This window comes from Hydra viridissima, unplaced genomic scaffold, assembly GCF_058129835.1.
Source record: "Hydra viridissima isolate aposymbiotic clone 2 unplaced genomic scaffold, HvirCarnegie_v1 scaffold_5, whole genome shotgun sequence".
NCBI classification, from domain to species: Eukaryota; Metazoa; Cnidaria; class Hydrozoa; order Anthoathecata; family Hydridae; genus Hydra; species Hydra viridissima.
The window spans coordinates 9,606,220-9,620,572 of NW_028324304.1; the positions used below are offsets into that span (position 1 = coordinate 9,606,220).

The window sequence follows — 14,353 nt, forward strand, 5'->3', positions numbered from 1 at the left end:
ATATTATGATTGTTTGAATCAAACTCCTTTAATTTTAACGATTGTTTTACAAAAAAACAACGTGATCCGCCAACTTATATCAAGTGATCCGCCTAATATTTTGATTATTTGAATCAAACTCCTTTAATTTTAACGATTGTTTTACAAAAACACAAGGTGATCCGCCAACTTATATCAAGTGATCCGCCAATTTATATCAAGTGATCCGCCTAATATTATGATTATTTGAATCAAACTCCTTTAATTTCAACGATTGTTTTACAAAAAAACAAGGTGATCCGCCAACTTACATCAAGTGATCCGCCAAACTTTATGAAGTGATACGCCTAATATTTTGATTGCTTAAGTCTAACTCTATAAGTCTTAATGATAGTTCTACCAAAAAACAAAGTGATCCGCCAATTTATATTAAGTGATTCGCCTAATATTTTGATTGTTTAAATGAAACTCTGTAAAGTTCAATGATTGTTCTACAAAAAAAAAACGTGATCCGCCGATTTATATCAGGTGATCCGCCTACTGTTGTCATCGGCCAGAGTGAATGTTTATTGCTTAAAAACAAAATCTTACTTGAAATTCTTTTATTCAACTGCTTATTAAACTGCTTATTCATCAAAATACCTTTCTTATCACAAAATTCTTTCTCTTCTTAAAAATCCTCTTTAAATCTCTTAAAAATTCTTTTCTCTTAAAATCCTCTTTAAATCTCTTCTTCTAACAAAAACTCCAACTTCCTAGATTCTTTCTTTTTTTTGAGCTTTTATAGTTTTTGCTTGTTTTCCAGTTGCGATATCTTTTCATTTATTTATATGGCAGGTTGATGAGTCTTCATGTTTACGTCTTTTCTCAGTTGTTGTTTTTAACTTAATTCTTTTTGCTTTATCATTTATTTATGTGAAGAGTGGACGAGTCATCTTGTATGTGTCTTTTCTGATCGTTGTGTCTTTTCTGATTTGAAATTCCTGTTGGTGCAACTGTGGCAAAATGGATCTTTGTGTAAAGTGGCAAAGCCCGAGGAATTTTACTGGACCCATTTTGCTTCCACCTATACCCATCTGCCCGTCAATCATCTAAAAAAATAATAATAATAATATATATTTATATATACACACACATATACATTGCATATACAATAAACAACCACAATATTTACATGCAACATCACTTGGCAACAAATAAGGAGAATTTAAACTTTTGTATGAACTAAAAAGAGCATGATTTAACAACTCATCAATTGTATAGTTAGTAGGTTCCACAGTATAAAATAAAAATAGTTGTGGCAGGCAAAAAGGTGGAAATTGGAATTATTGGAATTGCTTTATACATGGAGAACAACTTCACATCATATAAATTAAGTGACAGTAATCAGGACAAGCAAAATTGTTGAGTAAAAAGAGCAAAAATATAAGCAAACAAACAAAGTTCAAAACATGCAGAGGTAATAATAAAAAATACAGCTGAGAACAAACCAAGTTTATACCAAGGTACAAATTCCTTATAAACAAAACAGAAAATTTATGGAACATATTCAGGGTGTTAGCTAGCCCAATCATTAGCCAAATGGCACCGAATATACTGTAGAATTCCCAATGGGTTTAAAGTTTCCAAAATTCAATACCTCTTTTTTTTTTTTTAGTAGCAGTAGTGGTAGTGGTAGTGGTAGTGGTAGTGGTAGTGGTAGTGGTAGTGGTAGTGGTAGTGGTAGTAGTAGTGGTAGTAGTAGTAGTAGTAGTAGTAGTAGTAGTAGTAGTAGTAGTAGTAGTAATCTTAGTTGGCCTCATTTTACGATTTGCCTAGCTCTGGCGCTACAAATTTTGCCCTCATGTTACAATATTTTGCCTGTGTAACAATATTAAGTTACACAGAATGTTCTCATCTTACGAATCTGCCCTTATGTCACAAAATGTGCATAGCATGAGGGCAAAAACTGCACTCATGTTAAGCTACATAGTAACATCAGGGCATTTGTCATAAAACTTATTTATTTTAAGATAAACGATTAAGCAAGCAAATTGGTCAATTTAAACATGGCAAAGTTTGATGTATTAGTGGAATGATTAAGATTGATATAGTAATAAATCTAGATTGATAATATAGTTAGAACGATAACATATTAATAAGTAATATTTATGTTGAACATATATGTAATATTATCTAAAATAAATTGAATAATGATATTGACAATATATTAATTAATTAAGATTGATAATAAAGTTAACTATACCTTAATCTAACTTTATTATCAGCAATAAACACAAATTTATTGCTACCTAGGTAGTAATTAATCTGTGTTTATTGTTAAACCAACAATGTTATTGAACTTTTTGTTGACTAATCATACTAATTAATAATACCTTTGAGGTCCTCATTGATGTAAGTTCTATGTTTTTTTGGTACTATAACTAATAGAGATTTACAGAGATAAAGAATAGAGTCAGGAGTAATAAAGTAGCAAGCATGGTAAAGAGATACAACCTTAGCAGATGGTTAAGATCAGAAGTAAGATTTGATCCTAGAAGTCAAAGGGTAGATGACTCATTCAGTACATTACTGTTCATAAATATAGGAAGATCTAGATTTTTGCAATAAGGATTCCCCGAAAAAAATTTAGTCTTATCTGAGTTAGAGATAATTCTCTATCAAAAAAAGAAAAAATATTATAATTTTATTTTCATTGCAAAATTATAAGTTTAATTTTATAAAAAAGTTTTGAAAAGTTATAACTTTGAAAATATGTCTCACCCAATTTAGGGCTAGAAGTTTGGGTTACATGAGGGCTTCGAACCGGGATTATAGATATATTCTGTTTATCATAAAATATATTCCTGGCTAACACCCCAACATTGCCACAAGTCAACAAATGTAAACAGTTTCAAGAACAAATTAGACAAATATTTAGCATTAAAAAAATTAACTTAATGAGTTTTAATAGTCATAAAATTTTTTAATACTAATAAAAAGTATAAAAAATTTAAACAAAAATTACTTTTGGTCTTAAGTCTTCTAAGTAGTTTTTGTTTAAATTTTTTATTCTTTTTATAAGTATATACCTATATTATCAAAAGTGAATTGTCAAAGTGAGTTTCTAATTCACTCGCTGTTAACACATAGCTATGTGTTAACAGCGAGTGAATTAGAAACTCACTTTATATACTAATACTAAATTATATTTTATATACTACTACTAAATTATATATACTACTAATAAATTATAATTATAATTATAATAGTAATACACATTTTATATACTACTACTAAATTATAATAATATTTTTAATAATATAGCAGTTACTATATTGTTATAATTTATGATTTTTTTTAAGCAAGTACAATGAAAGCACATTGGTGCTCACATTTTAAAATCATAGCACAGATACTTTTAAACAGCATGTATAAAAAAGGTCATTTAAAAATCTGCAGATTATTTTCTATAGCATGTCTTACACTGACATAATATAAAATAGACACAAGCATTTAAGTTTGCTATGGAGCCATTTTACAATAATAAATAAATCTTCAAATAAATTATAATAGGAAAGACAATTTTTAGCTTCAAAAAAATGTTGCATATTAAATGACATCTTGAAAATATTCAATATAATATTAAATGACATTTAGAAGTCCTTTCATATTTATTAATAAGATATCTTGCTTTACTATAGCATAGCCTTAAGTAAAGGATAAACTATGCCTAAGTAATGTTAGATTTTACTTTAAACATATTAAAAGAAACAAAGCTATATACGGTCTTGTAGACTACATGTAGGCTACAGTCTACATTGTAGATTACAGGTATAACTTCTTTAAATGTGTTTAAAGTCTAACTTTACTTTAGGCATCGTAATTGATTTTTACTAGTATAATCCAAAAACTATGCTATTTACTACATTATACTATTTTAGTATACAAATATATTTAAAAAATACAAATACTATACAAGTGCACTGAAATATTGCTGCCTAACCTTTTCCATGATTCACTTGTATGACATAAACTTCGCCTGCCTTAGGATTGTTGAGTGTAGTTGTTCTATCTTCATTTTTGGATTATACTAGTAAAAATCAATTACGATGCCTAAAGTAAAGTTAGACTTTAAACACATTTAAAGAAGTTATACCTGTAATCTACAATGTAGACTGTAGCCTACATGTAGTCTACAAGACCGTATATAGCTTTGTTTCTTTTAATATGTTTAAAGTAAAATCTAACATTACTTAGGCATAGTTTATCCTTTACTTAAGGCTATGCTATAGTAAAGCAAGATATCTTATTAATAAATATGAAAGGACTTCTAAATGTCATTTAATATTATATTGAATATTTTCAAGATGTCATTTAATATGCAACATTTTTTTGAAGCTAAAAATTGTCTTTCCTATTATAATTTATTTGAAGATTTATTTATTATTGTAAAATGGCTCCATAGCAAACTTAAATGCTTGTGTCTATTTTATATTATGTCAGTGTAAGACATGCTATAGAAAATAATCTGCAGATTTTTAAATGACCTTTTTTATACATGCTGTTTAAAAGTATCTGTGCTATGATTTTAAAATGTGAGCACCAATGTGCTTTCATTGTACTTGCTTAAAAAAAATCATAAATTATAACAATATAGTAACTGCTATATTATTAAAAATATTATTATAATTTAGTAGTAGTATATAAAATGTGTATTACTATTATAATTATAATTATAATTTATTAGTAGTATATATAATTTAGTAGTAGTATATAAAATATAATTTAGTATTAGTATATAAAGTGAGTTTCTAATTCACTCGCTGTTAACACATAGCTATGTGTTAACAGCGAGTGAATTAGAAACTCACTTTGACAATTCACTTTTGATAATATAGGTATATACTTATAAAAAGAATAAAAAATTTAAACAAAAACTACTTAGAAGACTTAAGACCAAAAGTAATTTTTGTTTAAATTTTTTATACTTTTTATTAGTATTAAAAAATTTTATGACTATTAAAACTCATTAAGTTAATTTTTTTAATGCTAAATATTTGTCTAATTTGTTCTTGAAACTGTTTACATTTGTTGACTTGTGGCAATGTTGGGGTGTTAGCCAGGAATATATTTTATGATAAACAGAATATATCTATAATCCCGGTTCGAAGCCCTCATGTAACCCAAACTTCTAGCCCTAAATTGGGTGAGACATATTTTCAAAGTTATAACTTTTCAAAACTTTTTTATAAAATTAAACTTATAATTTTGCAATGAAAATAAAATTATAATATTTTTTCTTTTTTTGATAGAGAATTATCTCTAACTCAGATAAGACTAAATTTTTTTCGGGGAATCCTTATTGCAAAAATCTAGATCTTCCTATATTTATGAACAGTAATGTACTGAATGAGTCATCTACCCTTTGACTTCTAGGATCAAATCTTACTTCTGATCTTAACCATCTGCTAAGGTTGTATCTCTTTACCATGCTTGCTACTTTATTACTCCTGACTCTATTCTTTATCTCTGTAAATCTCTATTAGTTATAGTACCAAAAAAACATAGAACTTACATCAATGAGGACCTCAAAGGTATTATTAATTAGTATGATTAGTCAACAAAAAGTTCAATAACATTGTTGGTTTAACAATAAACACAGATTAATTACTACCTAGGTAGCAATAAATTTGTGTTTATTGCTGATAATAAAGTTAGATTAAGGTATAGTTAACTTTATTATCAATCTTAATTAATTAATATATTGTCAATATCATTATTCAATTTATTTTAGATAATATTACATATATGTTCAACATAAATATTACTTATTAATATGTTATCGTTCTAACTATATTATCAATCTAGATTTATTACTATATCAATCTTAATCATTCCACTAATACATCAAACTTTGCCATGTTTAAATTGACCAATTTGCTTGCTTAATCGTTTATCTTAAAATAAATAAGTTTTATGACAAATGCCCTGATGTTACTATGTAGCTTAACATGAGTGCAGTTTTTGCCCTCATGCTATGCACATTTTGTGACATAAGGGCAGATTCGTAAGATGAGAACATTCTGTGTAACTTAATATTGTTACACAGGCAAAATATTGTAACATGAGGGCAAAATTTGTAGCGCCAGAGCTAGGCAAATCGTAAAATGAGGCCAACTAAGATTACTACTACTACTACTACTACTACTACTACTACTACTACTACTACTACTACCACTACTACTACCACTACCACTACCACTACCACTACCACTACCACTACCACTACCACTACCACTACCACTACTGCTACTAAAAAAAAAAAAAGAGGTATTGAATTTTGGAAACTTTAAACCCATTGGGAATTCTACAGTATATTCGGTGCCATTTGGCTAATGATTGGGCTAGCTAACACCCTGAATATGTTCCATAAATTTTCTGTTTTGTTTATAAGGAATTTGTACCTTGGTATAAACTTGGTTTGTTCTCAGCTGTATTTTTTATTATTACCTCTGCATGTTTTGAACTTTGTTTGTTTGCTTATATTTTTGCTCTTTTTACTCAACAATTTTGCTTGTCCTGATTACTGTCACTTAATTTATATGATGTGAAGTTGTTCTCCATGTATAAAGCAATTCCAATAATTCCAATTTCCACCTTTTTGCCTGCCACAACTATTTTTATTTTATACTGTGGAACCTACTAACTATACAATTGATGAGTTGTTAAATCATGCTCTTTTTAGTTCATACAAAAGTTTAAATTCTCCTTATTTGTTGCCAAGTGATGTTGCATGTAAATATTGTGGTTGTTTATTGTATATGCAATGTATATGTGTGTGTATATATAAATATATATTATTATTATTATTTTTTTAGATGATTGACGGGCAGATGGGTATAGGTGGAAGCAAAATGGGTCCAGTAAAATTCCTCGGGCTTTGCCACTTTACACAAAGATCCATTTTGCCACAGTTGCACCAACAGGAATTTCAAATCAGAAAAGACACAACGATCAGAAAAGACACATACAAGATGACTCGTCCACTCTTCACATAAATAAATGATAAAGCAAAAAGAATTAAGTTAAAAACAACAACTGAGAAAAGACGTAAACATGAAGACTCATCAACCTGCCATATAAATAAATGAAAAGATATCGCAACTGGAAAACAAGCAAAAACTATAAAAGCTCAAAAAAAAGAAAGAATCTAGGAAGTTGGAGTTTTTGTTAGAAGAAGAGATTTAAAGAGGATTTTAAGAGAAAAGAATTTTTAAGAGATTTAAAGAGGATTTTTAAGAAGAGAAAGAATTTTGTGATAAGAAAGGTATTTTGATGAATAAGCAGTTTAATAAGCAGTTGAATAAAAGAATTTCAAGTAAGATTTTGTTTTTAAGCAATAAACATTCACTCTGGCCGATGACAACAGTAGGCGGATCACCTGATATAAATCGGCGGATCACGTTTTTTTTTTGTAGAACAATCATTGAACTTTACAGAGTTTCATTTAAACAATCAAAATATTAGGCGAATCACTTAATATAAATTGGCGGATCACTTTGTTTTTTGGTAGAACTATCATTAAGACTTATAGAGTTAGACTTAAGCAATCAAAATATTAGGCGTATCACTTCATAAAGTTTGGCGGATCACTTGATGTAAGTTGGCGGATCACCTTGTTTTTTTGTAAAACAATCGTTGAAATTAAAGGAGTTTGATTCAAATAATCATAATATTAGGCGGATCACTTGATATAAATTGGCGGATCACTTGATATAAGTTGGCGGATCACCTTGTGTTTTTGTAAAACAATCGTTAAAATTAAAGGAGTTTGATTCAAATAATCAAAATATTAGGCGGATCACTTGATATAAGTTGGCGGATCACGTTGTTTTTTTGTAAAACAATCGTTAAAATTAAAGGAGTTTGATTCAAACAATCATAATATTAGGCGGATCACTTGATATAAGTTGGCGGATCACGTTGTTTTTTTGTAAAACAATCGTTAAAATTAAAGGAGTTTGATTCAAATAATCAAACTATTAGGTGGATCACTTGATATAAGTTGGCGGATCACGTTGTTTTTTGAGTTCATAAAATTTATAAAATATTAAACTTTTTTTGTCGTTTAATAAAATTGTAATATGCAAATTCCTTCTAAACATTATATCGTTCGTGAATTTAAACTATATCCGAATCGTTTTTTTTTAATGAAATATAACTCGCTTTAGTAATGTTTAAATGATCCGCCCCGCCGTTTGTACCGTTTAAATGATCCGCCCCGCTGATCCGCTCCGCCCCGCCGTTTGTACCTACTCAGAAATTTAACTATTAAAAGTGCCGTGTCACTTGAATGATCCGCTCCGCTGGCCCGCCCCGCCCCGCCGTTTGTACCTACTCCTTGGTTGAACAAACATATTACTGTTAACAAAAAAAATGTTGCATCAGGTTCAGGTAGAAAGTGCAAGAACTGGGAAGATTTAGGTGATAGAAGCAGAAGATTTAAGGTATTAATAAATAAATTAAATTCAACCCAGTTAAAAAAATAGTTTACAAGCTTAGATATTAAATATTATCTTGTTTAAGGTTGCCAAATTGGCTGAACATCCTGCTGAAGCATTGGCATTAGCTTCAATAAAAAAAGCCACTAGAGATCCTAGCAAAAAAGACTTCGTTGATCTTGTGAAAAGTGCTACAAACTCTGAAAAAGATAAAATCAAAAAAATAAATTTTCCGATAAAAATGAAAACCGAAGATGCCTTGAGCTTAAAAATTCAGTGTGACCTTTCTGATGAACAGTATCAAATTATTAGAAATTCATCGATAATACATAATGCATATATTTATCCTTCACTTCATGAGATTAAGAATGAGAGACAAAAATGTTATCCTGAGGGTTTAATTGTGACAGAAACATCTGCTTCAACTTCTCTACAGGGTATGTTTAATCATACTCTGACAAGGATATTAACTTTTACGGAATGCTAAGACTCTATGAGAATGTTTGCTGAAATTTGGGGGAGGTTTAAAGGTCTACTTCATTTTAAAGGTGGTTTTGATGGTGACTCCAGTCAAAGTGTCTATAACAAAATACACTGATACAAATATTGGTGAAGCCCAAGTTAATGAAAAAAGTCTTTTCCAGACAGCTGTTGTTCCACTTAAGTTAACCATCATGAACAAAAATGTATGGTTAAATATAAAGCCCTCTAGTACACATTACTGTAGACCCCTCCATCTCCAATATCAAAAAGAAACGGAAGAATTGATAAGAAATGAATATGAACTTTTAAAAGCAGAAACAAATAGGCTAGTCAAGATTGAAGTAAAGTTAGAAGTAGAGGAAGGCAAACCGGATACGACTATCACATTTAAGTTCAAACTAGATTTAACCTTGTTTGATGGTAAAGTGGTTAATGCCCTCACTAACACTCTGTCCTCACAATAATGTAATGTTTGCGGAGCTAAGCCCAGTGAACTTAATAACCCAGCATTGATCAGATCTAAACTAATCAATGAAAAAGCTTTATCTTTGGGTCTTTCTACTCTGCATTGCTGGCTCAGATGTTTTGAATATATTTTACATTTAGGATATAAATTAGACATTAAAAAATACTTTGCCAAATCCCCTGCTGAAAAAGCATTAGTAAAGAGTAAAATAACGAACATTCAACTGAGGTTTAGAGAAGAGCTAAGTCTTATAGTTGATATGCCCAAACAGTTTTGGCAACACTAATGATGGAAACACTGCCAGAAGAGCATTTGAAAATGCTGAAACTTTCGCTGATATAATGGGAGTGGCAGTAGATGTAATTATTAGATTGAGGACAATCCTAATAGTAGTATGCTTCTGTTATGAGTTGAACTCTGAAAGTTTTGGCCAGTATTGCTATGAAACTACAGCTCTTATACTCAAAAACTATTGCTGGTATGTGATTCCCCCAACTGTTCATAAACTCTTGGAACATGGTGTGCAGATATCTGAGGCATTAGAACTGCCAATTGGTTACTTCTCTGAAGAGTCACAAGAGGCTCTAAATAAAGAAATTCGCAAAGCTAGATTAAACCATACAGCCAAGATATCTAGAAAGAATGTTATGAAAAACCAGTACCAATACTTGTTGATTAGAAGTGATCCTGTAATATCAAACACTTGTTTTAAAAAATGCAAGGTTGAAAATGGAAAAACACTTACCCCTGAAGTTTTATCTTTGTTAATGCTGTAATAATGAAATAAAGCCTTTTTATTAGTATTAGGTTTTCTTTTTTTGTTTTCTTGAAAGAAAAATTAGATAAGATAAATATTTATTTTGTTTTTAATATATTTTGATATTATATAATATTAAAATATTTTTCGAACCAGTTTTTCTTTTTAATTAATAAATGTTTTGGTTTGAGGAATTTAATTTTTTAAAATTAAGTCAGTCATTGTGCGCGTAAAAGTCTCTAACGCGTATACGCGTAAGTAGTACGAGCCTTAGGCATAAGAAATATTTAGATTAAAAAGTATGTGGTATTCTTTTATATGGTATTTTGGATCAAGGAATTCGATTTTTTATTTAGGTTATATTTTACGCGCGTAAAAGACGGTTACGCGTATGCGGGAGCCTTACGCGTCATAGGTACGCGTAAAAATTATTTTTAATGGAAAATTTAAATTTTTTGACCCAAAATACGATAATATTGATGTATCACATAATTATATATGATAGTTATATAATTTTTGCCGTTTTTTCACCTTTCTGACTCACTGTGCGGCGTTTCAGGTTAAAATAGAGTAACCATAGGACAACCGACAATTTCAAGCAGCGGTTAGAATGCAATTTTTAGCCGTAAGAAAATCTCTGGCCAAAATTTATCTTTTAATTTAACCGAACCGTCAGAATCATTTTTTGAAGAGTTGTGATCTTAACCGAAAATTTATTTCAAATAAAACAAATATCAATGATAATGTTTGGTTATTAAAATTTTTTTTTCTCTTACACGTTTTTTAAAGAGAAAATATCCCTTTTCAGATTGTAAATGATACAACTCAAACAAATTAACTGGCAATTAAATGCCAAGTTTCAAAAGTTATGCCAAAGAAAACACAAAAAAGACCTTACGATACACAGTGATCAGTGGATGTTTAGAGGAACGAAATTCTTAGCAACGGGAATGGGGGATTTGAGACGTAGTTCTAAATGTAATGTAGTAAATAACAGTCTTTGTTCAAGAATTGTCTTTTTGATACATAACTCTTCATTCTCATCTGATTCCTCTAAGAGATGAAGTACATCCGTTTGTAATCAATACTTCTGTCTTACAGGTAATAGTATGATACTTGGATATTACAGGTTTTGAAGATATGAGCAATATTCTCATGAGATGTTTTTTGGTTACTTCCCTCAGCATTTCTCTGGTGTTACGCTCAGTGTTATTACACTGAGCATATCACCAGAAAAATATCTCACACCTTTGTGGCAACTTTTCTAAGCATCTTCTTCCAGCATACTAATTGGTAACAAAAAGTTTTCGATTACATCCTTGCCGAGGACAAAAGCATAGGATACCACCTGTATAGCCAAATATAACGAACAGTACTTTCTGTTTAAATGGCACATTCGGCAAGTTTTTTCATGTTAATTTTGTAAGGGAACTTTTTAAAACAACGCTGAACCTCTCTATTAGGATTTTACTATCACTAAGATTTTATTTATCACCGTAATATTTGATGATATCTCAGGGTTTGCAAAGAAACTCCTGGCCGTGTTCTTGTCATTGATTTTAGCCAGGTTTTGGAATATCAATCAATAAGCCAAGTTGGTCTCAAGTTGAGTCTAATTTTCTTTTTTTTTTTTTTTACCATGAGCTTGCTTAATTTTTAATGTTAATTTACATGACACATGTCAAAGGTACTCGTGAAAAGTCAAACGTCACTCAAAAATATTTTCTTATCACTCATGGAACTCTCGGCCAAAATGTCTAAGAGAATAGACACTTTGGACAAGAGTATATTAGGACTATTCTCGATTTAAAAATCTTCTTTATATCTTTGAAAATACTTCTTTTTCTTTACCCTTTCTTTCAAAATCTTTTTTCCCTCTTACCCAAAACTCTCCTTTTAAAAATCACCAAAAAGTTCTGCTAAAAATCTTTCTAAAAATCCTCTATCATTTTTCCCATAAAACCTTTCCAAAAATCCTGTTATATTTTTTCAACCGTTGTTTTTTTGTTTCCCCAAGTGTTTCTTAAATCAGGTGCTGTTCTAGCATAGACAATGGCTTTTATCTTCGAGTTTGTTTAGTGTTTTTGTTTCGACCTCTTAGTCATGGTTCTCTAAAACAGCTTTTATAAGTTATCTTTTGATCTCTGGTGTCGACTTGTTGTAAAAATCATAAAATAGTTGTCGCATAACTTACAAATTGAATTTTACCAGTGAGGTGTTATAATTGAGTTTCTGGTCGTTGTTGCGAAAACAATTTTAATCTTTAATGGTGCAACTGCTTTATTTTTAATGCAATTGTACATTTGTGTCCATCTGTTATTTCGACTTTCTCGCCATTAAATTTTATAATTTAAATTAGTTTACAATCAATGCAATACAGTGATACCAAATTTAAAATCTACCTGTTAGTACGTGCAAACGTAAGATAAACGTAAGATAAACGTAAAATAGCACAAAGTTTTAAAAGAGACTTAAGTTTAACTAACTGAATTACTTTCCAAACCAAGAATATCGTTAAAATAATTTTTTTTAAAATAAACCTAAAGTATATACCTTCATTAACAAGCGCCATGTTTTTAAAAAAAAACACCAATAACAATACTGAACAGTGTTGCGCGTAAATTAGCAATAAATAAATGTTATATCTTCAGTCTCTTCCCTAAACAACTATAGAGTAATATATCTGACTTACTAATTGCACATCTTTTATATTTTGGTGTAAAGCAAACAACAACTTAATTTCAAGTCAAAATCTCATGCTAAGTAATAACAGTCAACATATTTAAAAAAAGAAAAAGAATTTCTGGATCCTAAACTCTAAAAACTGATCACTGTGCGACGTGTGTCTACTATTTAACTCTTTTAGTGAACTTCTTTCGCTTAAATCAGTAGGTTGGCAAATTAAGGCTCTCAAGCCACAAGCGGCTCTTTGTCTTCTCTTGTATTGCTCATCCAAATATAACGAGATGCATTTTTTTTTTATTTAGAGATTTTTAAATTAATTGAATTTAAAGTTTTCGAATTGGATTCTCCAAGTTCTTGGATGAGCTGCACTAGAATTGCCAACCATTGGCTTTGATAAAAAAAAAATAATAATAAAATAATTAAACGTTAATCTTTCGTGCCAAGTTTCAAACTGAAGCGTATATACTACATATTTGTAACTTTTAACTGCGAGCGTACTCTAGTTCACATTAAACATTTTTCGGGCCAAAATATTTTTCGAAAACACAAAAATGGTAACCGTCAATAAATTAATGATAACTCCACATTTAGAAAGAAATGTGCTAGCTATCTAGTTTTGGTTTTTGAATTAGAAACTAAAATGCTATCTACGTTTATTTCAATATTTTTCGCCCTAATTCCACTAACTGCTTCTTACCAGAGTGGAGAAAAGGTATTTTCCTTTTTTTTTCTACCTAGCTGAACATTATCAACTCTTATACTACGCTATTTCGATGCTTATTTAATTACCTACTTTCAAATTTGTTTTAGGATTTGAAATATATGCACTTAAAACCATAATAGTAAACAAAATTACATTTAGTTTAAGTTACTACTTTTAACAACAATTAGAATAAACAATTATCATTGTTTATTCTAATTGTTGTTAAAAGTAGTAACTTAAACTAAATGTAATTTTGTTTACTATTATGGTTTTAAAATCCATATTTGATTACACTTTTAAAAATGCTATTTTTAAAATTGTTAAAAGTGATCTTTCGGAATTTGGAAGTAATTTTTTTAAAAAGACGATGTTGTTCTTTGTGCCTGCAAATTCTTACAGGACAAATAACTGTCTGGAAGATGTTCAGAAGTAAATTGGTTTAGATCTTTTCTAAACAATATATCATAAAAGTGTTGATTTTCAGAAAATGAGTTTGAAATTATTTTCTTCATTTTTAATTTTTATTTAAAAATGCTGATGCTTTTTCACTTCAAGTCAATTGCCTCAGAGCACCTTTTCATTTATATAATCAACTATGTGTAGATGTAAAATCTAATTTTTCATTTATCAATCAAAACCTCATTTTTTTTTTTATAAAAACTATAACGAAAGATAGAAAAATTCTATTGAGGAACTATTAATGTAGCTGTTATATAAAATCTGTTTTTTAATGTGTTAAGTGTAAAAAATATTTTACATTACTTTTTGGTTGTTTTAAAGGCATATTGTATATTGAT

At 29.5% G+C, this 14,353-nt stretch overlaps 2 protein-coding genes and 1 pseudogene across 4 annotated transcripts in view; 2 read left to right on the plus strand and 1 right to left on the minus strand.

Moving 5' to 3' along the window:
- Positions 1–14,353, minus strand: part of LOC149888523 (uncharacterized) — a 212,626-nt gene that overhangs the window by 41,442 nt on the left and 156,831 nt on the right. The gene's annotated exons all lie outside the window — the stretch shown is intronic.
- LOC149888526 (uncharacterized) lies at positions 8,392–10,263 on the plus strand (annotated as a pseudogene). The gene is made up of 2 exons (XR_016452657.1): positions 8,392–8,468; positions 8,548–10,263. The product of XR_016452657.1 is annotated as an uncharacterized LOC149888526 (transcript).
- LOC145188849 (transmembrane 9 superfamily member 1-like) overlaps positions 13,107–14,353 on the plus strand; it is a 43,689-nt gene continuing 42,442 nt past the window's right edge. For both annotated transcript variants that reach the window (XR_016452655.1, XM_090088019.1), the window contains exon 1: positions 13,107–13,565. Coding sequence is in view for 1 of the 2 variants with exons in the window: in XM_090088019.1 (XP_089944145.1) it covers positions 13,494–13,565 (72 nt within the window). In the remaining variant the exon portion in view is untranslated. The remainder of the gene's footprint in view (positions 13,566–14,353) is intronic.